Genomic DNA, 23172 nt, shown 5'->3' on the forward strand with positions numbered 1-23172 from the left:
TAAATGGTATTAAAGGTATAAAAATAGGATTAATATTACAGTACATCCTGTTTTTGCATCATCCAAATGAATAAATGTCAATTAATGCTTTAATAAATTCACATTTAATCATTCAGCTAATGCTTTTCTCCCGAACAACTTATAGTGTTAAGCTACTTACAGTGATTTACCCATTTATACAACTGGGAAAATGTCACTTTGCAGTTTTTGGGTAAGTATCTTGCTCAAGGGTTCTACAGCAGGAGGTGGGCCCTTCAAATGCAAAATACCAGCTGTAAGCCCTAGTTGATAGTAGTAGTTTATGCACGGAAATATGTAACGGAGTATAATGTTGTGTACAAGTTCTGATCGCTGGGCTTCGCCATGGAGCACAGCGCACCGTACCTTAAGTGACATCGCAGCATGTTCCCGAACGACAGTTCCATCCTCCTTTCCGTTCCTTCCCTGGACGATCTTTGTAGTTGGTGCAGCAGGTGAGATGTTCAGCTGTCAACCTTGAACCCAAGAACAAGTTTGCCTCCTCTGAAAACAACATTAATTAGTATTTGCGACATTCTTGTTGCAGGAGGACAAAGACAGGGCAGCCTGGGGGGGGGGGGCGTTACTGTAATGCAGGGTGGCAGAATTGGGGGCTGTTTGGACTGTGTGTTTATTTAGCTGTGTGTTTGCGTGTTTCCCAGGCATTCGGCAGTATCTTGTTCCTTCGGCGAGCCGGTTGGGGGATACTGGGGGGGCAGAAGGACAGCTTGGTGTTTGTTTGCCGTCACGCATACCACATACCGTCCATGCAGCGCTGATGCATTGCATACCAAGTGCTGCCCCCCCCCCCCCAAAACACACACACACGCTGGGAATCCTGCACCTCCTCGCTGGCACTAACAGAAGATAAACAGATCTTTCACACTCCTCACGGCGGCCGCGCCCTGCCCTGCCTTCCATCAACGCCCGCACAAACCCTAATGACTCCAGAAAGGTTGAATAAGCACTTTTTAATTTTTTTTCTTTCCCCCCTGTGCGAAAATAACGGTGTAAAAGTCGAGGGCTGCGAAAATTGTCAGATGGAGTTGTCGGGAATGGCTGCTTTTCGGGCGCTCCGATGCCATTGGCTCGCTGGTCTCCTAGGTGATGAGTACGAGTCACAAGGAGGACACGGGGTCTCGGGAAGGTGGCGGTACTGCTCCGTGTCCTTTGTTTGGACTGGGCCCGGTGTTCCATCATGCCTCCGTCCCCTCCCCGCTGTCCTGCTCCAGATACGGGGGCTGAGGGGGTATTGTCCCAGTTGGGGTTGTGTTCCTATGAAAACAAACCAGCAGCTCGTTCTGCGGCCTCCGCTGCGCTGGTGCGCATGAAAAGATCCGTTTCGCGGTCATAACTTCGTACAAAATACCTTGTTAAACGCTGAACTGGCCTTAAAATTCAACTCGATTATCGAGTGGGTTTATTTGGGTCTCTAGGGTCGATGGGCGAAGAACACGGAGAGGCCAAAGTCATGGCCTGCATGTAGGGGAGGGAAAAAGACTCTGCTGGGGAGAGGGGCTTCGCATATGGTGAGGTTCGCAGCTCTTCCAGGTGGAGAGAACAAGCTGAGAATGGCCTGAGCTGGGAGCGTCGCAGCACAGTGGCGCTACTTCCTGAAGAATACGTACGTTAATTTAGCAGACGCTTTTCTCCAAAGCGACTTCCAATGAACTCTATGCAGTGTTACCAGCCCACACACCTTGTTCACCGTGGTGACTTACACTGCTAGATACACCACTTATACTGGGTCACTCATCCATACATCAGTGGAACACACACACACACTCATTCTCTCTCTCTCTCACTCTCACACACCATGGGTGAACCTGAACAGCATATCTTTGGAGTGTGGGAGGAAACCAGAGCACCTGGAGGAAACCCGGGCAGACATGGGGAGAATATGCAAACCCCACACAGGCGGGAATCGATCCCACATCCTCTCGTACCACCCAGGCGCTGTGAGACAGCAGCGCTACCGTGTCGCTCAGAGAACCCCGTTCTTTCTGCCTTTCATTTTCCTCTGAATTTATTTCAGTTTATATTCTCCTCCGTACTCGCCGTACACCTGAATTTCCCCGGCCGAAATGAAGAGCCGACACGTTTATTTATACACCTGCAGCAATTTTAGCCGTGCATCACACTCAAGATTTTTCTACTACATTTTTTTTTTTTTTTTAGCTGCCTCCCTATAATATTATTCCAGCATGTAATAAAACAGCCCGATGTCGATTTTTGACATTAATGTAGATGAGATGCTTTGCATCGAGCGATACACTCAGGCTTCAGGGTATTACTGTCTAAAGCCTCAGATTCCATGTGTTGACAGTTATTCTAAGCCCTTCGGCAGCCATGAGGCGAGATCGGGTGTTTTCTCCAGCTCTTGTTTGTTCCATTATTGCTGTGCGAGTTGTCACCACCTCCGTGTGCCATGCATCGATTTTGCCAAGTCCTGCAATAAAGCTGGGATATCGATACGCTCCCCTCTGAGTTACAAGCAGATTAGCTCACGGAGAGCCGTGATGGTGATTTTTTTATTTTCTTTTTCCTGATTGGTGGCAGCAGGGTGATTATGCTAATGAGAGTAAAACTGGGAAACTACACAGAAATGTTAGTGTATGTAGTTTCTTTTCTGTGCTCCTGGAAGTTTTTAGACAGCAGAATATAGTCTTGTGACTCAACTTCTTTTTTTTTTTTATTTTTGGATTTAGTTGATTCTTTTCTCCAAAGCGACATACAATGTTAGGCTACAAGCACTTAGTAATTTACCCTAAGTGATTTGCCCTTAGGGAGTTATGGGGTGGCACGGTGGCACAGTGAGTAGCGCTGCTGTGTCACAGTGCCTTGGTGGTGTGGGAGGACATGGGTTCGATCCCTGCTCAGTCTGTGTGGAGGTTGCATGTTCTCCCCATGTCTGCGTGGGTTTCATTTGGATGCTCTGGTTTCCTCCCACAGTCCAAAGACTTGCTGTTCCGGTTCCCCCGTAGTGTGTGAGTGACAGAGAGAGTGTGTGTGTTTCACTGATGTATGGATGAGTGACCCAGTGTAAGTAGTGTATGTAGCAGTGTAAGTCACCACGGTGAATAAGGTGTGTGGGCTGATAACACTGCATAGAGTTCATTGGAAGTCGCTTTGGACAAAAGCGTCTGCTAAGCGAATAAATGTAAATGTGGTGATTTACCCATTTATACAGCTTGGTATTTTTTACTGGTCCTTCTGGCCAGAGATGGTGACTTTAACCTCTTTGCCACTTGATGGCTGACATGTCTTCATGTCTTTTGCTACACATCCCCATCAGCCAAGTGAATAAAATTCTCCAATTTCTGCAGGACATCATTTAAAGCGGATGCCTCTGAAAAATCTCTGCTTGCTTCCAAAGTATTTACTAAATATTAGAAAATAGTGTGAATGTTAAAGGAAACAAGGGACTTTGTACAAAGAAAATATAAATTATTATAAACCTCTTACCTTTTCCGTGTATTATTTTATTAGTGTATTGACACAGAAGTTGACCGCACTGTTTAGAGCATCTAACATGGATGGAACTGATTGATTGTGACTTTCCAGATGTTCGTGTCTCCACCAGGGCCCTACAGTCTCCACGATGAAAATGTTTGCGGCGCCGAAAATGTAGGTAACGTTTATTCCGCGGGAACCTGCGCTCAGAGAAATAGAGCCTTAATTTAAATGCAATTTTAAGGCCTTTCCCTGGAGCGCTGCGGGCTTTCAACTTCTGTTAAACTATTTTGGCTCACGCTCAGTTGCACTTGACATCGTAATTGGTTTCGCGAAACTGTTGAAAGCGTCGGTGATGAGAACTTTTTAAATGCTTTAGGATTAAATGGACAAATTAAAAAAAAAAAAGTATAACCTTGACTCTGTCCTTTTTTTAATGCAGTGTTGTGCGCTGCTGAGGGTTTCACGCCATTGAGGAAATAGAAGTTGATGGCACGGGTTTTTACTGCGCTTTCACACTTTTAACGTGTCTGTAAAGAGATTCTTGGTCGGGGAAATGGAGATGTGCCCGCGTGTGTGCTGGATGTGGGTTGACATGCTAACGAAGTCGCTTTCCAGCCACCTCGCACACCGCTCAAGGTGAGCCGGGCGTTCTGCAGCCCCGGGCTTGCGCACCGTGCCGTACCGTGTTTGCATTTCCATCCCTTCGGATGTTGACACGGGGGGCCTCGGCGAGGAGATGTGTAACCGATAAGGGTAGAGTCCACATTGCTTCCTTGTGCTCTCGGCCTGCAGGTTCCACTCCACCTGGAGCCTGTGCCTGAACCTCCCCTCCCACCCCCCCCAGTCCCCACGGTTGGGGCTTCTGCTGCTGTCTCCACATTCCTGGAGTCCTCCACCTGGGCTTCACACCTTATATCTAAGAGCTTGTCATTTGAGGAGGACGTGCACACACTTAAACACTCAGCAGTGTGTGCCTCTAGCAAAAATGTATAGTGTGAAGTTGTTTGCGAGTTGCTGCATTTTTGGCAGATGCCATGTTCTTGTACCTTGTTCTTTTTCAAAGTGGTGTGAGCAGTTTATCTGGCAGATAAGTTCATGAAGTTCCCTTTTGTACGTCGACACAAAGGAGTGTCTCGCCGTGCCTATAAATATTTACATTTATTTATTTAGCAGACACTTGCATGACATACAATGGTTTTTGACTAGTATATAGCTGAGCCCTTTGTCCAAGTTGACTTGACACACTCATCCATCTGTACACCATGTAATCTAACACACACACACACACACACACATTATATGGGCAATTTAGAATAATCTCACACACACATTGTCTGAAACAGTAATCAGTTCACCTGAACCATGTCTTTGAACTGCAGGAAGAAACCCAAGCAAACATGAGGAGAATATTCAAACTGCATACAGGCTGAGCAGGAATCAAACCCATGTCCAACCACACTGCCCAGGTGCTGTGAGACACGAGTGCTACCCATTTAAAAGATGCTTTTCTCCAAAGTGATTTAAAGTGTTAAGCTACTTATAGCGATCTACTCATTTGTGCAGTAGGGTAACCTTTACTCTATCGGCTCAGGTGCAGGGTAAAAACCATGATTAAGGGAACTACTTGGTGGGAGATGAGGTTTGAACTTGGGTCCTTTTACGTTCAAGGGCAGAGGCTCTAACCATTACATTACTTGCTAGCCCATTGTTGGGTTATGGGGGAATTTGTATGAACGTGACAAAGGGAAGGGCAGTATGACTGATGGTTGGGCATCTTGCTTTCTTCCCCGATGTCTGGGCTGTTTGATGAATGTGAGCAGATGCTTGAGAAGCTGTCTTTGCCACTGGCTTCTCTTGCTTTTTCGGAATGGATTCGTGTGGACTTCTCGATGGCTCATATGTCTCTACAAGCAGAAAGAATGCTTTTAGGAGAATGGGTGTAGCTTTAATGGGTGATGGTGGTGGACAGTTTGTGTGGGCTGGTGGGGGGTCTTTTCGTACCTTTGATGCTCACTGACGATGCATACATGGCCGAAGTGTGAAATTGTCAGCTGTTTAAACAGCGTTGAATGAAAACATCTCGTAAGCGAGAACAATCATAAAACCACCGTGCACAAGTGACTTGCCAAAGCAAATTCCAAAGGTTTACTGTTGACAACTCAATCTGCCCCTTTCTCAAAGGTACCGTTGCTCTGCTGTTTTATTTTGAATCCACACGTCTAGCTTCTGAACGACTCTGACGCCCACTTTGCCTTCAGATGACCCCATGGATCTTGGTTGGCATGCACCAGGTGTGTTATGAGTAACACTGCTGCGGTTCATGTACTTGTGTAGTGGGTTCCGCCCCTGTACTCTTCCTAGGTTTTTGGCACCGGGATTCCCATTAACACAGCCTACTTGTATTAGCTTTGCTTGCTTAGTATTAGAACTGCTCCAGAATAGTGAGCCATGAGCCACGTTCTTGGCTCCTTTCAATAGGATCTCAAATTGTTAGTAAGCTTTGGGTCTTTTACATTTCTTTATTTAGCAGACGCTTTTCTCCAAAGTGACTTCTAGTGAACTCTGTGTAGTGTTACCAGTCCACACACCTTATTCACCAAGGTGACTTACACTGCTAGATACACTACTTGCACTGGGTCACTCATCCATACATCAGTGGAACACACACTCTCTCTCTGTCACTCACTCCCTATGGGTGGCTTAGAGTCACAGTTCACCTGAACAGCATGTCTTTGGATTGCGGAAGGAAACCAACACAGACATAGGGAGAACATGTTGTGCCACCGTGCTGCCCAATAAGTCTCGGGGGGATGGGGGGGGCGGGAATCCAGCTGACACTGAGGTACGGCAAAGAGATCAGACAATGTTTCAAACTTTATTACTGCATATAAGTTCAGCAAACACTGAACAGGCTTGACCCCCTGTTGGGGGTTGCCAGATGAAATCACTGTGGGTTTTATCTGAAGCTGGGAATCCACACCCAGCTTGTTGTTTGTAGTAGACATAAAGTGCTTCTTGTCTTGTGCCAGAGCCCCAGTGAAGAGCTCTGGTCTTGTTTTCACTGTACTAGAGCCACAGCTTTTTGGATGCATTCTGCGTGGTAGGGTTTGGCACTGACGGCGTAGCCAAGGGGAAGCAGCATTCCTGTAGGAGATGCGGAAAGACAACTTTATGAGTACGCCCGATTATGATTACCTCCAGCTAAGAGTGTAAACAAAAGTATTCAGTTCACTTTGCTAATGAGTCACGCTTTGATAGACATGTTAGGTAGTCAAGTTACCAGTCTATTTAACACCTACAGATGATTTTATCTGAAATACCGCTTACTCTGGTACACAGCTAAATATCTGTGATCAAAGTGAGAAAATGGAAGAGTATCACAGGATAGGACATGTACAAGGCTCTAACGTGAAGAAAATACAAGAGACTAGGGCTGTTTTGCTCTGCTTTACCTAAGAAATCTGGGTTGTTTTTTTCTGGGGAAAAATGATTTCAAAACGATAATGCAAATGATGCAATTAGAGACATCACTAGGGTCGTTTTGATAACCGTTGTAGTTTTGCATCAACTTTCTTAATATTTTACCTTAATTTATTTTCCACCTGTCCATTGAACTGGTATGAGAACAGTTCTCCCTGTTGAACTGTGAAAATTTAAGCAAATTAAGTCTCCCAGAAAGTTGGACAACCATTAACGTCTAGCCCTCTACTAGACAATGGTTAAGGTGCTCCTTGAAGGCCGTGCGGTCGGACACAGAAATGAAAACTGCCGTACCTTGTAGTAACCCACATTAACAACTCTAGAGATGGGCAACAACTAGGTAACAACTTTTACTAAAGGTAAATGTATACTTTTCTGTCTTACGAGTGGCTACAAAAAGGAAAATATTGGGTTAACATCCCTGTGTCCTGAAAAATGGATCTTGTATTTTAAAGCTGTACGTGCCATTATTGACAGTTTGTTTGGAGGTGTAGGAGAGGCCTTCTTGCAGATGCTCTGGGAGTGAGAGGGACATCTTGGTGGCCTCCTGAGTTTTAGACAAGCCAGGCACGGAAAGGAATGAGGCCGTGGCCCTGGGAGGTTTCGAGGATGTTCCTGCAACACCGCTGAAAGTGAGCGCTATAGTGCCTTGAATGAGGCTGAAGGAAACCTGTGACCTGTTTTGTCCACAACAAAAATAAAGTTCTTCGGTCTTATTGTGCGACTGTGTTAGCACTTCAGAGCTGTTGGATGGCCGGTACATTTCAGATGACATTAGCTGTTGTTACAGTGATGGGTTTGAAGTAGATTTCCTATTTTCTAGAACATGAAATATTGATAGAGGTGTTCTCGGAAGGATTTTTTTTTTTTTTTTTTTTTTTTGAATCTGGCAGCTCGATGTTGGTCTGTAAGAAAAATGTGCACAGTAGTGAACAATGACAGCAAAAAACCAATTACCACAAAGCAAACCTTTTCAGCCTTTGTTGCTCTTCCCCACCACTAATCGAGGAAACTTCAGACCAGTTCATGAATGTATTTCACGTGTCACCCATTGAAGCACAGATGGTAATGAGGCAGTGCTCGTTGGGTAGTCATTTACATTTATTCATTTAGCTAATACTTTTCTCAAACGCACAGTTTTAAGACACACACACATTGTCTGAAACCGCTTGTCCCGGAGCCTAACCCGACAACACAGGGCCCAAGGCTGGAGGGGGAGGGGATACACCCAGGACGGGACACCAGTCCGTCAAAAGGCACCCCGAGCAGGACTCGAACCCCAGACCCACCAGAGAGCAGGCACAGGACAAGCCACCACGCTACCACGCCCCCCCATGCATTAAGATACCTGCAGTTATTTACCCATTTATGCAGATGGGCAATTTTTACTGGAGCACTTCAGAGTAAGAAGTGTACCCAAGGGCACTACAGCCGTAGGCAGGATTCACACCTGTGACTTTCAGGCCCGAAGGCAACTCTATCCACTATGCTATCAGCCGACCCCTCATTCAAGCTGAGCCTGTCCACCAGGTGGGAACCGTAAGCATCACCTGTGATGACACTGGAACTGCACACCTGTCCTTTCTGTGTCGCACGCTTTTTTTTGATTTTGCTGTTAGTCTGTCATACTTGTGAATGACCTGAGGCATTGATTTTATTTGAAAGACGTTCCTCACTTTATGAGAATGGAAATGCTGGGCGTTGCAGAACTTACTGGAAAACGAGCAACTTGTAGCAGCAGCCCGGTCCCGCAGGACTGAGAAGCCACAAGGTGTCACAAGTGGGATATCCTCCTGTCTTATGAAAGAAAAATACATAGTCATAATTCTTAAATATACTTCCTTATTGAATAGCACGCTGAGTATGTGAGGGGATGTCAAATATATTGTATAATAAGCAGCTATAATTTCCATATTTTCCAATGTGTTGCAATATTTTTATATTTTATTCTCCGGAATACTGCTATATTCCACTGTACATTTCTACACTGATCCTGAGCATGCATGAGGGAGCTATATCCAGAAATCTATAGTTACGAGAACGAGTATGTTGAAACCTTCAACGTATCGAAAAATTTTTAAATATTTATGTATTTATTTATTTATTTATTTACTTACTTACTTACTTATTCACACACACAGTAGGCTCATTCTGCACAAATTACTGTGGCGCAGCAGCTGATCGGAGAAATATTTGTGCTGTTTTGGGGCTTTTATCTTCTACATTTAGTGTGTTTTCCAGTGGGTCACAAGCCTAAAGTGATCTTTCGTAGTTTCTGACCTGATGTGCCAGCAGAGCGACGAATCGGACCGAGGCGTGACAAAATTCACCCTCAGGTCTTTGTGGAGTCGCACCAGGAAGTGCTGGATTAACCTCTATAATACGATCTCCATGGTTTGTGGAATGTGGGGATTTAATGACTATAATTTAGACCTTGATGATAAGACGTCGCGCTCTTCTGATTAGTCAGAGTGCCTTTTTTTTCCGGTAACACTTGCAGTGTCGGTCATGGAGACGACTTTCTCCTTTTCATTTTGGTTTTGACAACTGCTTGACTGGAAGCACAGCCCCCCTGGGACATGCAGGTGGGCATGTTCGTGCCTGTCTGGGAATCCCTCCATCTCTCATGTCCACGTTGTATGAGCAGCTTTAAGCTCTGCTGAATGATATCTGTTCGGTCTCAATTAGTGGCCAAACCTCCTCATAACTTCCCCCTCTTTTGACCATCATTCCTTGCTGGACCAGCCAGTGTTCACCCACAACAGAGAGGCCATGATGATCATGGACATTAAAAATGACTCAGGAGCCTAGTAAATAACCATGAGAACAACGTGCCTGTGAAATTCCACGTTTGTCCTGCCGTGACGGAAAACAGCGGCTGCGTTCCATCTCTCATGTCCGCGTATATCGGTTTCTTGAAGCGCCATGAAAAGGAAGCGCGTAGATAATGTGTTTCTGATATTCCAGCCGAGAGGATATTACAGCGTGACACAAGGGCGAATGAAGCACTCATCACCGGGGATTTATGGCCCAGCAAGGGCATCAGGCACACAGTGGCTGCGGGTGAGGAGGAAGGGGTGCGGTGTCGGGGAGGAGTGCAAGTGTGGTTTGGGTTAATGGGGCACATCTTGGACACCGTTCCTTGGCCGCACTCTGCTGCCCCAGCCGAATCTACACCGAGTTTGGGTTGGAACAACTTCCTATTGCTCCTCAAAACAAATGAGAACGTGAGAAAACCACTCATCACTGTGAGCTTTGGCACGATCACATTGTCTTTTTAGCATCCAACAGCCGCTCAAATCAAAGTCTCATCACTGTTTGGAAAGAAACCACTGTATCGTGTTTTGATGTTAATAAGTGGACACATTGGCAGCATCTTTTTTTTTTTTTTTTTTCTTTCATTTTCCCAGACTTGAGCCCAAACACAGAAATATCACTGCAATACAAACGGTGGCTGTTCGTGTTTATTTCGCTCAACACGGGCGTACAACAGATATGAAATGAAACAAGGTTTGTTCGGGTTCAGTTGTAACATAAGTCAATGTAGCACACAGCAAACGTAATTCACACACATATATAAATAGATTTATTACAAATAATCAATACAGACATGATAATAAATACAAATAGGACAAGGAAGTACAGGCTACTGATCTCTGAGGTAGCAGTAACAAAATTGTTACTTTAATTATGTCAAATAATGTGAGGTCTTTAGGATAAAGTGATGATATAGTGGTTAGACGTAGTATAAATGTGTATCAAAGGAATGTGATCAGAAGCATCATTGAGCAGAAATGCAAGCAAAGTCAAATGTTTATGATGAAGCAGTAGTGCTTTCTCTGAGGGGTGGAGTGATTTACTAGTCAGTATTCTGATTGCTTCGTAAATTGTACATTTCACAGATCTTAGATTTTCAAACAAGTTTGTGCACATAATGTTAATTGTTAATGTAGATTAAGTGAAGGTATTACTAGTGACACATATACGTGGTCAATTGATCATGGGTAACAGAAACGGTTCTTCCTTTCTAGGAAAAATGTCCAGTGTCCGAGCAGCAAGGAAACGACAGCAGCTGAATAACCTGGTTGCTATGGTGACGAGGCTGACCCGTCCTGGAGATACGGTGGTGGACTTCTGCAGCGGCGGCGTAAGAGATGGGACGTTTCACGTCTCCTCCTCCAGTCTCCAACACTGGTTTTCATTTGTCACTGTACGCGCAGTGCTATGCCCAACATTATGGGTAACCGCTGACCAGTTGCTATGTAGAGCTCTCAGGACTACGCTCAGGTGCAACGGAGCTGATGTACTGAAGTGGGGCTCTTATTTACTCGTTGACTCTGACTTTCTTCTGTGACATCTTCTCCTCTCTGTGTGTTCCTAGGGGCATGTGGGGATTGTCCTAGCGTACACACTTCCTCAGTGCCAGGTGAGGGTTTTGGCGAAACTGAGCCCAGTCCTTTCATACCGAACCCAGCTTCTGCCAGTCATGACAAACAGGTTGATCTGTGCAAACAAGCATATTTCTGTCTCTGAGAACTTCACAGCACCTCTTCTTCTTCTTCTTCTTCTTCTTCTTATTATTATTATTATTACTATTATTATTATTATCACTTTAGCCAGTGCGCTGGGTAATTTTTACTGTATCAATTAAGGGTAAATATCTCAATCACAAGTACTATAGCAAGAGGAAGGATTCAAACCCTGGTCTCTTGTTTGTAAGGCAGTGACTCTACTACTACACCCACTGCATCCCACCTTTATTTGTAAGTCATGTATTCCTGGGAATAAGAACTCCAACCCCCCTAAAATAAGACTAAGAATAAACATAGAATACAACGAATAGACCCAGTTTGAACTGTTTGCAGAGTGGAGGTAGGATCACTCAACACTAGATATTAATTTAATGCGCTCATACAGAGTGTTAACACCTTCAACATGTGCTGTCATCAAGTTCATGGTCTTATGTGGAATTTACACAAATAGATAAGTGTGTAGCAAATGACTAAGGGCACTTCAGTATATTTTTCCGCTAAAATCCTAGCCTGCTTTACTCCACAATGTGTTGTTTGTTTTTCAGGTAGTTCTGATAGAAAACAAGGAGGAGTCCTTGGTTCGAGCAAGGAGCCGATGCACTGCGCTGGGTCTGAAGAATGTGGGCTTCGTTCAGGCGAATCTCGACTACTTCACCGGACCCTTCCAGATAGGGGTGAGTGTTGCGGATGGGCCGGAATTTGGCCACAAATGTGGTTTTGGGTCACAGCCAGATTTTAACCTGCTCTTAAAATTCTTTTCACTGTATCTCTGAAGATGATTATCAGTATGTCTGAGGTCCATGTGGTTGTATTTTCCCTTTGTGGGACCAGTCCAGTCCGTTCATGCTCTCTTCAATGTATACAATGCCAATACAGTGCAGATGAACATGAACATTCATCTGTACAAAATTAATTGCAAAATGAATGTGTGCAACTCTGTGAAAGTTACCTTAGCAACATAAGAAAAATTAGTCACTGATTGCATTTGTTGTATTTTCCGTTGTCTTCCATTAATCAGTTTCTAATAGTTGGGTGTTTTTTTTTTTTTTAAAAATTGCTCGGAAATAAATTTATTCCAAGCTTTCACAGGAAAGAGCAGGATGAATAACTACTTTTTGTAATTTTTAATTTTCCAAGAGATGTCTCAACATTTTATTTCAAAGAAGTACTTTTTGTGCTTTTCTCTTGGCCCACTCTCGGGGTTCACAGAGTCCCCTTCGTTTGGAATAGATGAATTAATGAATTCAGAGTGCTCTGTTTTTCGTTCAAGGGCTTTCACGCTGCCTGTGCCCTCCTGCCCTCATGGGAGGCTGAAATAAACCAGTTTTCCTCTGACAGCTGCTTTTACCCTGTGGTTCCTGACAGAGTCAAGGTTAGCTCGGTCTTCATCGCCAGGATGAAGAGGTTTGCCTCTCTCTGGTCTCGGGGCACTCGAGGTCCATTGACACATCAGTCACCTAGGAAAGGAGACCTTCTTGACGTGTTTGCTGTACGTCTGAGAGATGCTGCTCTCCATTCTGGCAGATGGTTGACTTTGTCCAATGCGGCTCTCTGGCCATCAGTCCTCCACCAGTTATTTTTTCTAATGCTATGATTCAGGACTTGAGTGTGACTGCAGATCCTATGTGTTGAATTATAATTAGCGCACTTGAACAGGAAAATATCTGTATTTTGTGCTGCCTTATAATCTGTAAACAGTACTAATTCCAACACTGCTGTTCACCAACTGCTCTACAGTGCTAATGCTAACAGTCCTGTCCGCTAACTACTCTAGCGTGCTAACGCTGTTTTCTGCTAACTGCTCTACACTACTAACGCTAACACCGCTCTCCACCAACTAGTAGTAATGTTAAGACCGCTTTGCTAACTGCTCTACAATACTAACGCTAAAACTGCTGTCCATTAACTAGTACTAATGCTAACAGTCCTGTCCGCTAACTACTCTAGCGTGCTAACGCTGTTTTCTGCTAACTGCTCTACACTACTAACCTTAACGCTGCTCTCCACCAACTAGTAGTAACGCTAACACTCCTGTCCGCTAACTACTCTAGTGTACTGACACTAACACTATTTTTTGCTAACTGCTCTTCAGGAGTAATGCTAACACGGCTATCCACCAGCTACTCCGCAGTACTACATCTGCATTTATTCATTTAGCGCAGATGCTTATCTCAGAAAACAATACAAAACTGTTACACCAACATATGGAGAGATCTAGATGCAGACATGATTCTTGAATATTCACTTTGACTCATACCACAGTGTAGATCAGTACACGTTGCATGAAGAGCTGCATATAGAGTTTATTTATTTATTTTTTTTTTAAAAAAAAGTACTAATCAGTTCCAGTGCTAACATTGTCATATGCTAATTGCTAACTAGATGGGATAACAGTGCAACTTGCCAACCAAGTACTGATGCCAAAACGGCTGTCCACTAACTACTACCAGCAAAACTCTAACACTCCAAACCTGCTAGCTGGTACTAATACTGTAACAGTGCTGGCCAACTACCAACAAATACTCAAGTTAAATACAGTATGACTGCATTTAACTTAAGTGCAAGCATTATTGGGCAATACAGTAATATGGACCTCTACAAGATATTTCCTTTTTGTGGTTTTTTTTTTTTTTTTTTTTTAATAAATTGTTTTTCTCCAGTAGAGTGTTACAAACCAACCAATTTCATGTATAATTGTTTTGAAGCTCCGTTTTTCCACTGTAATACTTATGCCAGTCTTTCCATTTCCCAGTACAAGCTGCATGAAAATTAATCTGGCGTGTGCAGAATGAGCTGCCGGGCCCCGTTTCGGCATGTCTTCTTCAGTCGCTCCCGCTATCGCTGAGCCGAGTGCGGGTTGGTTTGGTCCCCGTGACCAAGGTGTGCTTGTCAGTGGTCAGGGACTGTAGTTGCGTGGTTGAGACAAGTTGCCCGGGTGTTCTAGGCATTTTTAGACATGTAATAGTAACATCCCGTCTGTCTGTCCACAGTCCTCTCACACTGTGCATGATGTGCAATTTCATTCATGTTTTCGTGGCTATAAAGGATAAAGCCTAATTACGATCATTGAGGTCAGCTCAGATATGTGTGACAGCGTGTCCTTTCCCCTATTAATTGTTTTATTTTATTAAAGTGGTGTGGGAAACTATTTGTCCCTTTCCCAGATTTCTCTGTTTTTTTGTACTTTTTTGACATTAAATTACATTCCTATGTCATTTCCTTAATGTGAAAGATAATGAAATGTTCAGTCATAGGTGTGAAAAATTAATTACCCCTTGTCCATAATTGTCCTAATTATGGGGGCAATTAGTCAGCTGTTTGTCTACAATCAAGCCTGATTTGGGCCTGTCTCTTGTCCCTGTTCAATATAATTTTCAGCCAGTTAAACCCTTACCAGCAAAAGTCAGTTTGACAGAACAGAGATTCATAGAGGCACACTATGACACCTTCAGAAGGAAATCTTTGAAAGGCTATGAAGAAAGGTTGCCAAAACCTGTCAGTCTGGATATGGTTACACTGAGGGTCTGAATGTCAATTGAACCACAGTCACAGCCATACTCATGAGATGGAGAAAGTTTGGAACAGCAGTGAATGTATCTGGATGCATGTCAAGACTTCAAGAATGTTCTGTGGACCAGCAAATCAGAAGTAGAACTTTTTGCACAAAGTGAGCCCCATCATATCTGGTGAAAACCAAATACAGCAATTCAAAATAAGAACTTTCTACAGGTCACAGTCAAACACGGCAGCAGTGTGATCGTCCAGAGATGTTTTGCTCTCACAGGAAGTGGTTGCCTTGCTATCATTGAAGGACCACTGAATTCTTCTTTGTATCAGAAAATTCTGTAGAAGAATGTCAGGTTATCAGTCCATGAGCTGAAGTGCAGCTGGATCATGCAGCAAGACAATAATCCTAAACATACAAGCAAGCCAACATCAGAATGACTGGAAAAAAGCAGAAGTAGAGTTGTGGATTGGTCCAGTTAAAGTCCTCACATGAATCTGGATGAGATGTTGGGGTAAGATTTGAAAAGAGCTATTTGTGGTGAAAAACCTTCAAATGTTGATGATCTGAATCAGTTCTACATGAAGGAGTGGGTCAAAATTCCTTCAGGTCCTGGTTAACAGCTACAGGAAGTGTTTTATTGCAGTCATTGCTGCTGAAGGTGGCATAACAAATTATTGACTCTGATTGGGCAATTGCTGTTTCATACCTGTGATTGCGCACAATTTCCACAAAAAGATAATGACATTAAAACCAAAAGGGTCACTTTTTCTCTGACTGAAGGTTTACTTTGATTTACCCCTTTTTTCCCCCCCTCGGATCAAATTTAAAAAGCTGCAAAAATAAAGGAAATTGGAAAGGACGCAAATACTTCTTTTGCAGCGCTGTATGTTTTTCGTGTGCCGATGGCAGCATCTGCCGGCTCTCAGTCTGTGTCTGCCCTGCCTTTGGAGGCACGCTGTTCGTGTGCCAGAGGAGGATCAGGCAAACACGCCGCTTTAGATGTTGGCTTGAAAGGCCCATAATCTTACAGGCTTAGTCCTCCGTCCTCCTTCCCCATCCGCCAGCGCTCTCATCCGCACGCACAAATCTGGCGTATGGGGTGAAATTGACCGCAACGGCTAAAGGGGATGGCGTTTCAGGACGCCGGCGGGCTGAAAATGGACGGATGTGATCGGTCCTGCCTTTTTTAAGCCAGAAAAATGGATAGACACGGGGGGTTTGAAGGAGCGCTGAAGAATGAACCTGAGGCCCTTGCACAGCTTGCGTTTCAGGCCAAGGTTAGCTCTGAGCTGGGGAAGTTTTACGCTTTTTAAACAGCTTTTTTCCTCTATCGTAAGCGTGGAATAACGCTGTCAGATTAATGAGATTTAATAAGAAGAGCTGTTTTGATATCACTATGACTTATTTATGACAGCCTTTGCTAAAATTAATCAATAAAGGTCTTTGTTGGCAAGGACCTTTCAGTACAGTGTCGGTCTTTGAGGAAGTAGAATCATCTTTTTTTTATTTTTGTTTTTTTTACTCCAGCGTTTGTTGGAATACATTTTAACATGAACAACAAAAACAAAAAAAATCTGTGTAGGAACTGCTTATTTTAGAAGAACAAGCTGTTCCTTTTGGGTTTTACGTAGCTTCCTTAGTTATGAAAAACAAAATTCCTCTGATGCCTTGGCAGGACGGCCCCTCCGTCTTTGTTTCATTATTGCAACAAGCTCCTTCCCAGAGGAAAGACAAGAAGAAGGCTGGGGTCTGTCTGTGGACATAACTATTTCTGAGTTAAAAAAGGTTTTTTAAAGTGCCTCTTGCACCACAAACTCGCACAAATATACTGTAGCAGCAAGAAGCAAAGAAAGTGCTGGGAGCATCTTGCATATTGTCCCATATAGGGCTTCGCATCATCAATGAAGTGACACTATATCGTGCAGAGATGTGTACAAAGTGAATTGAAGAGCCCTTGTTTGAACCAATTTCATTAAAATCATTCATTTATAACTGTTCTCCATGGTGACTGAAGATGTTATGTTTTAACGCTAACCTACTCACATCGACTTTCCCGTTTATGGACAAAAGTGCCACCAAGTTGAATCTGACTCATAGTGACCACTCACTTGGTTTCGAAGGCACAGGAAGAATGGAAGAGGTTTGCTGGCGCCTTCTTCCATGCAATTCTGGGGGCTTGGAAACTGTGGGAGAAACATGTAAATTCACACCCTGCTATGGACTCAAACCCCATGCCCACCAAGTAGCACGATACTGGGAACTGAGAAGAACAAGAACTGGGCCACTGTATCTTGTGTGGTAATAGTATATGGTAATTTTTATGTATCATTTAAGTTTACCCTGATCAAGGGTACTTCGGCAAGAATAGGGATTTGAAACCAGTTCCTTCTGATTTTAAGCTGTTGGCTGTAACCTTTACACCACCTTGAATGTCAGTGATACGTTGAATGAACTTCCACGTTTTGGTAAAATACATTTGATTATAAGTGTGATTTTTTTTGGGGGGAGTGCTGTAGTGTGGACCTGGTCTGGCATGCAGACACTCGTTCCAGCAGAACCTCTCTGTGTAGGCGCTGAAACGTGAAGTCTGAAGGCAACGGCCAGATCCGTGTGTTCCCAAGTTCCTAGGGAGGGAGATAACAGCACTTTACTATGGAAACGGCACCAGGCCTCGACACTTGGACCTTTTCCACGGGAAGCTGGAGCTGATCCCAAGAGACATTTTAGTCGAGATAAGAGTTGGCAACGCGACACATATTAGTGCCCTCCGTTCTGCTCCGAGGTCCTGGCAGCTTACACTGGTGGTGAAGGACAGCGGACGGATCTGCTGTCTAAACCAAAGTGTCAGCTGAAGGATCGTGGCCGCAGAACCAGCTGATTGGTCTGTTACATCCCCTGTGTGTGTATGTCTGTCCTAGGTGGCGCTGCACGCCTGCGGTGTGGCCACAGACATGGTCCTGGAGCACTGCATTCGGGCTGGCGCTGCCTTCGCCGTCAGCCCCTGCTGCTACGGTTTTGTCCAGAACACGCTGAAGTTCTGCTTTCCCAGGAGGTGGGTCCAAAACACACAAACACACACACACACACACACTCACCCCTGCTGAAGTCTGAATATGCTAATGGCACCATGCCACCCAATGAAGCCTCTCTAGAATAATTAAGGAGCCAAAATAATCAATCAGTGTGCCCTTGACCTCTGGCGGACCTCGCGGTGCCTGGTTACTGTACTCATTAGAAGTCCACTAGAGGCTGGTATGATACTCAGCTGTAATCTTTCTGCAGCAATATTTGCAATGCAATTTTGCTTAATTTAAATAAGTTGACTTGATGAGGGAAAACGCTTGTGATTTTAAGACTTTGCAGCGTGACATTTGCGGGAGGGTTTGGCGCAAGCTGCTCTAGCACAAGTTTATCATTAAGCTTACATGTGCGTTGCCCTGCGGGTCAGGTTAACCATTGTGGGCCTCCGAAGGTGCCGCCCGCTCGGGCCTTTGGCCGGCGTCACGCTTTGCGGGCTATTGGCGCTCTTCGAACTATGGAGCAGCTCCAATGTGAACAAACACGTCCACGTTTCCCATGGCTGCTTCCAGGAACACTCAAGTGTCTTGTCCCTCTCTCAGATTTTGGCATTTTCAAATACTGTTATGCATGTCGAACAGTCTTTTTAGCACATACTCACATTTCAAGGTGTACTTCTGTACAGTACTGTACAAATTATTATTATTAAACCATTATCCGGGGGGCGCGGTGGCACAGTGGATTGGACCGGGTCCTGCTCTCCGGTGGGCCTGGGGTTCGAGTCCCGCTTGGGGTGCCTTGCGACGGCCTGGAGTCCCGTCCTGGGTGTGTCCCATCCCCCTCCAGCCTTGCGCCCTGTGTTGCCGGGTTAGGCTCCTGCTCCCTGCGACCCTGTATGGGACAAGCAGTTTCAGATGATTGTGTGTGTGTATAAACCATTTTCTTGTCATTACGGCTTTTATGCAGTAAATATGTGACATGCATGTTGTCTGATTGCAGTAAGCGGTTTTCGGACACGCTGAGCTATAAGGTATGTTCCTGTCTAGTTCATTTCTACAGTACACTTTCTCACGTGCTCAATCACAGCGTATTCAGACAGCATTCGGACCCCTTCACATTTTTCACTTCTGCAAAAATTTCTAAAATCCTGTTTTCGCTTGTCATTATGGGGTATTGAGTATAGATTCATGAAGGGAAAAAAAAATTTTAATGATTATAGCATAAGGCTGCAACTTAAGAAAGAAATGCGCATAAAATGAAGGGGTCTGAATACTTTCCGAACACATTGTATATTTACCATTATATTTGTTGATGTCAGATGAATTATGTTGTACGGTTTACCTCGTCGAGCTTTTTCGCCATCTCCCTTCTCGAACAGCTTTGTCCTTGTGAATGTCCAGGAAGGCGGACATCTCAGAAATTGTTCCTTTTGCCTCTGTGTCGAGCTTTTTTGTTTTGAAACGCGCGGAAAATGAGACCTTTCACACTTATTTGTGTGACATTTCTCAATATTTATAGCACTTCACATTTTCCAGAGATGAGAAGCGTGTCCCCTCATAATGCACTGCCACTCGAGTTCTTATGTTTTTATGCAGAGTTTAAACTGTATTTCTTGCTGTAGTTCAACTTTTAATATTAACGCGCTCTTTCAATGTGTGTTATGTAACTTATTATTTTAGTTTAATATCCGCTGTCTGAATCTGTGATGCCCTCGATGAGCCCCTTGCTGCAATATGTCACAAAGGAAAATATGTGTATAGAGATATTTACTTAGATTTATCTGACACTTTTCTCCAAAGCAACTTAGTCACTTTGACTTAGTGTGTATCTGCAATTATTTACCCCTTTTTCCAGCTGGGTAACTTCTACTGGAGCAATTCAGGTTAAGTACCTTGCTCCATCGTACGATAGCTGGAGGTGGGAATCGAACCTGTGACCTTTGGGTCTAGAGACAGCAGCTCTAACCACTACACTACCAGCTGTCCTACAGCACTTGACCAAGTTGATATTAAATCGAAATATTAGTGTGATTTCACTTGACAGGTGAGTTCCGGTGTGTTCTGCGTTGTCGGGTTGCCCCAATCCGGTCTCGATGTTGGCCGCTGCCCTTCCATGGTAACGATGGATCATGTGAGGCTGCAATCGAGCATTAATGATAGTAGCCATTGGTATTTAATGCCGCACTTTAATTGCTGCCCAACTCTCCAGTGTTCACTGCTGAGCCCAGAGTGAAGATTGGAATCAATTAGACACATTGTAGATCTGAATGAGCACCGCTGACAGCAGGTTCGAGAGAGCGAGTCATGATGGAGGGAACGTCGCTCTTCTGCCATGTTGTTTGAGCTCATCCAGTTGGGTTTTGGTGCTCAGCCTTGACAAGCAGAGATCTGCCCCACGGCTCACTTATTAAGAGTGGTACCTAGCATTAGTAAAGGCAGTGGATTGAACCAGGAGGTTGTAGGGTCCTGTTTCACCTAGCAGGTCCTTTGGCTTAAAGGCCATAGTAACAGATCCTTATTGTAATAACGAGATGACTAAGAGAAATGCAGAGTCAGCAAATGAATAGTGTGCGTATTGTGGTATAAACGGAAGTGTCACCACTTAAAAAGAGCTGCTTCCACTCCTCTCCTCAGGAGCACATGATTCTGTGCCGGTTTGCAGACCAAACGGCCCCCCAGCTGCCTCCCGACCGGCGATTAATCGGTAAGTCCCACTGAACCCAATTAAATAGCGCAGCCAGTATGCGGAGGTGCTGTTAGTTCATTAAGCGCAGGCTGGATAAGAGCTCTGTACCTGTCAGTCTCTCTGTGGTTCAATACCTGCTGCTAATTAATTCATCATTTGCTGGTGTGTTTACGTGTGTCTCTGAGAAAGGAGACGTGGAACAGGTCTAAAGTGTAAAACACGGTTCTCCCCCGGACCAAGTGTGTTCACACTCATAACCTGAGTTGAAAATGAAGTGTTCCTGGGTCCCTTATGGCTGCCGCATCTCGTCCACCTCCACACGTATAAATCCGTCACTTCTGCCTTATTGTCGTTGTTGGCATCGTTCCGGACCCCAAGGGGGACCTTTTCGGGGTCTCAGCAGGGGAAAGCATGAACTTGGTGGTGCCGCATACAAAAGGTGAAGCACGGAGGCTCTCGGTTCTGGCTCCGTTACGGTGGAACGAGCTCCCCCTCTCTCTCAGAACTGCTGAATCTCTGTCCACATTTAAGAAGGGTCTTAAACCTTACCTCTTCCAGACTCACTTTGCCCATCATCTCTTAAGTTCATGTAAGGTGTAAACATCCATGCACCATAACTCTATGATGATGCCCGGATAACCCTTTACACAGCTGTTCCTGTAATGTAACGTAAATGTTTATATGTATCTCCAAAAAACGAAAAAGTTGCTAGGAAGGTGATCAGGAATCATCTATATTCAGCTACTCGTGTGATGAACATTGGTTCATATGGTGGAAAGAAACAAACTGCGAATCACACGTCTGCATCTAAGTGTCTCTTTCTCCTAATGAAATGTACAAATTGTATTTTCTATGAGATGTACGTCACTTTGGAGAAAAGCATCTGCTAAATGAATACATGTACTTGTACTTTGATGTCGACTGATGCCAAGCAGGACTCTTTTACTGGGCTTTTTACTGCCATTATTCTCAGTCAAACTTCTGAGACGGATGAAACGGAAAATGTCCTTCTACCAGCGCCATTCACAGTGAATCAATAAGACAGTGATGTGTGTTGGTTATTGTACCTCGGATAGTAAAACTAGTATTTACTCAGATCCTTTCATTAGCGTCATGTCAGAAGTGATTTAAAACATAGAAAAATGATATCAGTGCAGTTTTATCGTTGCCTCTTGCTTTATGTTATGATGGCTGGTCCTTTGTTGAAGGTGTACATGTGTTCTCCCTCCCTCCCTCCCTCCCTCCCTCCCACCCACCCACCGCCAGGAAAGCAGTGCATGGGCTTGGTGGATCTGGACCGGGCCTGGGCTGCCGAAGCCAGCGGATACTCGGTCGAGGTGATGACCATGGAACCCGAAAGCTGCTCCCCTAAGAACAACATGCTGGTGGGCCTCCCGGCGGGACGCGCTCTTGCCTGAACCAGGGACGAGAGCTCTGAGGACAGACGTCTCCGGCCCGGGGGGGTCCTGGAGCCGGAAATGCAGACTGAGCTCATCGCTCCCAAGTCGCTGCATCAAACGTCTTTCATACGTGTATATTTTACACATATATACTGCATGTGTTTTATTGTACAGCGATGGTGTCACTGTGGCGCAGCATGAATTATGCCGTTTTTCCAACGAAAAAGGTTTTATGAAATTTTAATAACTTTAAATAGGTTATTAAAGCTGTTAAATAGATTTAATGACCTGGTTTTTCAAATTTATTACAAGTAATTTAAGGAAATCAGCCCTGACGTTTTTTTTTTTATTATTAAATCTGTCCTTAATGAGCTCTGCGGAGCGGGACTTGATACGGTACCCAAGGTGTGTGTCTCACCTGGAACGCAGTGTTTACGTGACCCTGAGAGTGACTTTGAGTGTCAAGGTAGGGGGAGCTCCAGGATCTTCACGAACCTCTGGCCTGGCCCCCGGTGACCTTCCAGCTTGGTCGGCCTGACCGTGGTGAGGAACAGGAAGAGACCCTGGGGACGTATGTGAGGGATGAGTGTGTTATTGTCAAAGGAGGGAATCCGGTTTTTGAAATGTTATGTGGAAAGAGCCACAAGTGCATTTTTCTACTGTTTATTTAATTAAAAATGCAAAAATCCATCATTATTGTTTATTTTAGGCGACACTTTGTCCTTGAATGCCCTTGATGTGGCTTCTGACAGCACGCGCAGGCGACAGCACGTGGGCGGACTCTACCTTTCATCATCCCCCGCTTCAATTTCTTCATTTTCACCCGGCAGGAATAAAATAAATAAATAAATGAGCGACAGGGAGATGAATTCTGCGCGTTTCTGCGCAGCATTTTGCAAATTAGGGAGATGCGATTCTGTAATGGTTGACAACAGATTTTACATGTGGCGTCACGACGAAACGGCAGAGCAGAACCATCTGCCTCTGCCGTCACTGAAAATATGCAAAGTTATTCATGGGAATGGGTCGCGCTTCCATGGGAAACTTGGGGCAAATCTAGCTCCACGTCCGTAGG

At 44.5% G+C, this 23172-nt stretch overlaps 1 protein-coding gene across 2 annotated transcripts in view; it reads left to right on the top strand.

Moving 5' to 3' along the window:
• gstcd (glutathione S-transferase, C-terminal domain containing) overlaps positions 1-23172 on the top strand; it is a 35469-nt gene extending 12297 nt beyond the window's left edge. For both annotated transcript variants that reach the window (XM_029258807.1, XM_029258808.1), the window contains exons 6-12: positions 10986-11101; positions 11336-11380; positions 12032-12160; positions 17913-18046; positions 19012-19042; positions 20646-20715; positions 21964-23172. In XM_029258807.1, the coding sequence (XP_029114640.1) occupies positions 10986-11101; positions 11336-11380; positions 12032-12160; positions 17913-18046; positions 19012-19042; positions 20646-20715; positions 21964-22115 (677 nt within the window). In that variant the 3' untranslated portion in view covers positions 22116-23172. The remainder of the gene's footprint in view (positions 1-10985; positions 11102-11335; positions 11381-12031; positions 12161-17912; positions 18047-19011; positions 19043-20645; positions 20716-21963) is intronic.

The sequence above is a fragment of the Scleropages formosus genome, chromosome 16, assembly GCF_900964775.1.
Source record: "Scleropages formosus chromosome 16, fSclFor1.1, whole genome shotgun sequence".
NCBI classification, from domain to species: Eukaryota; Metazoa; Chordata; class Actinopteri; order Osteoglossiformes; family Osteoglossidae; genus Scleropages; species Scleropages formosus.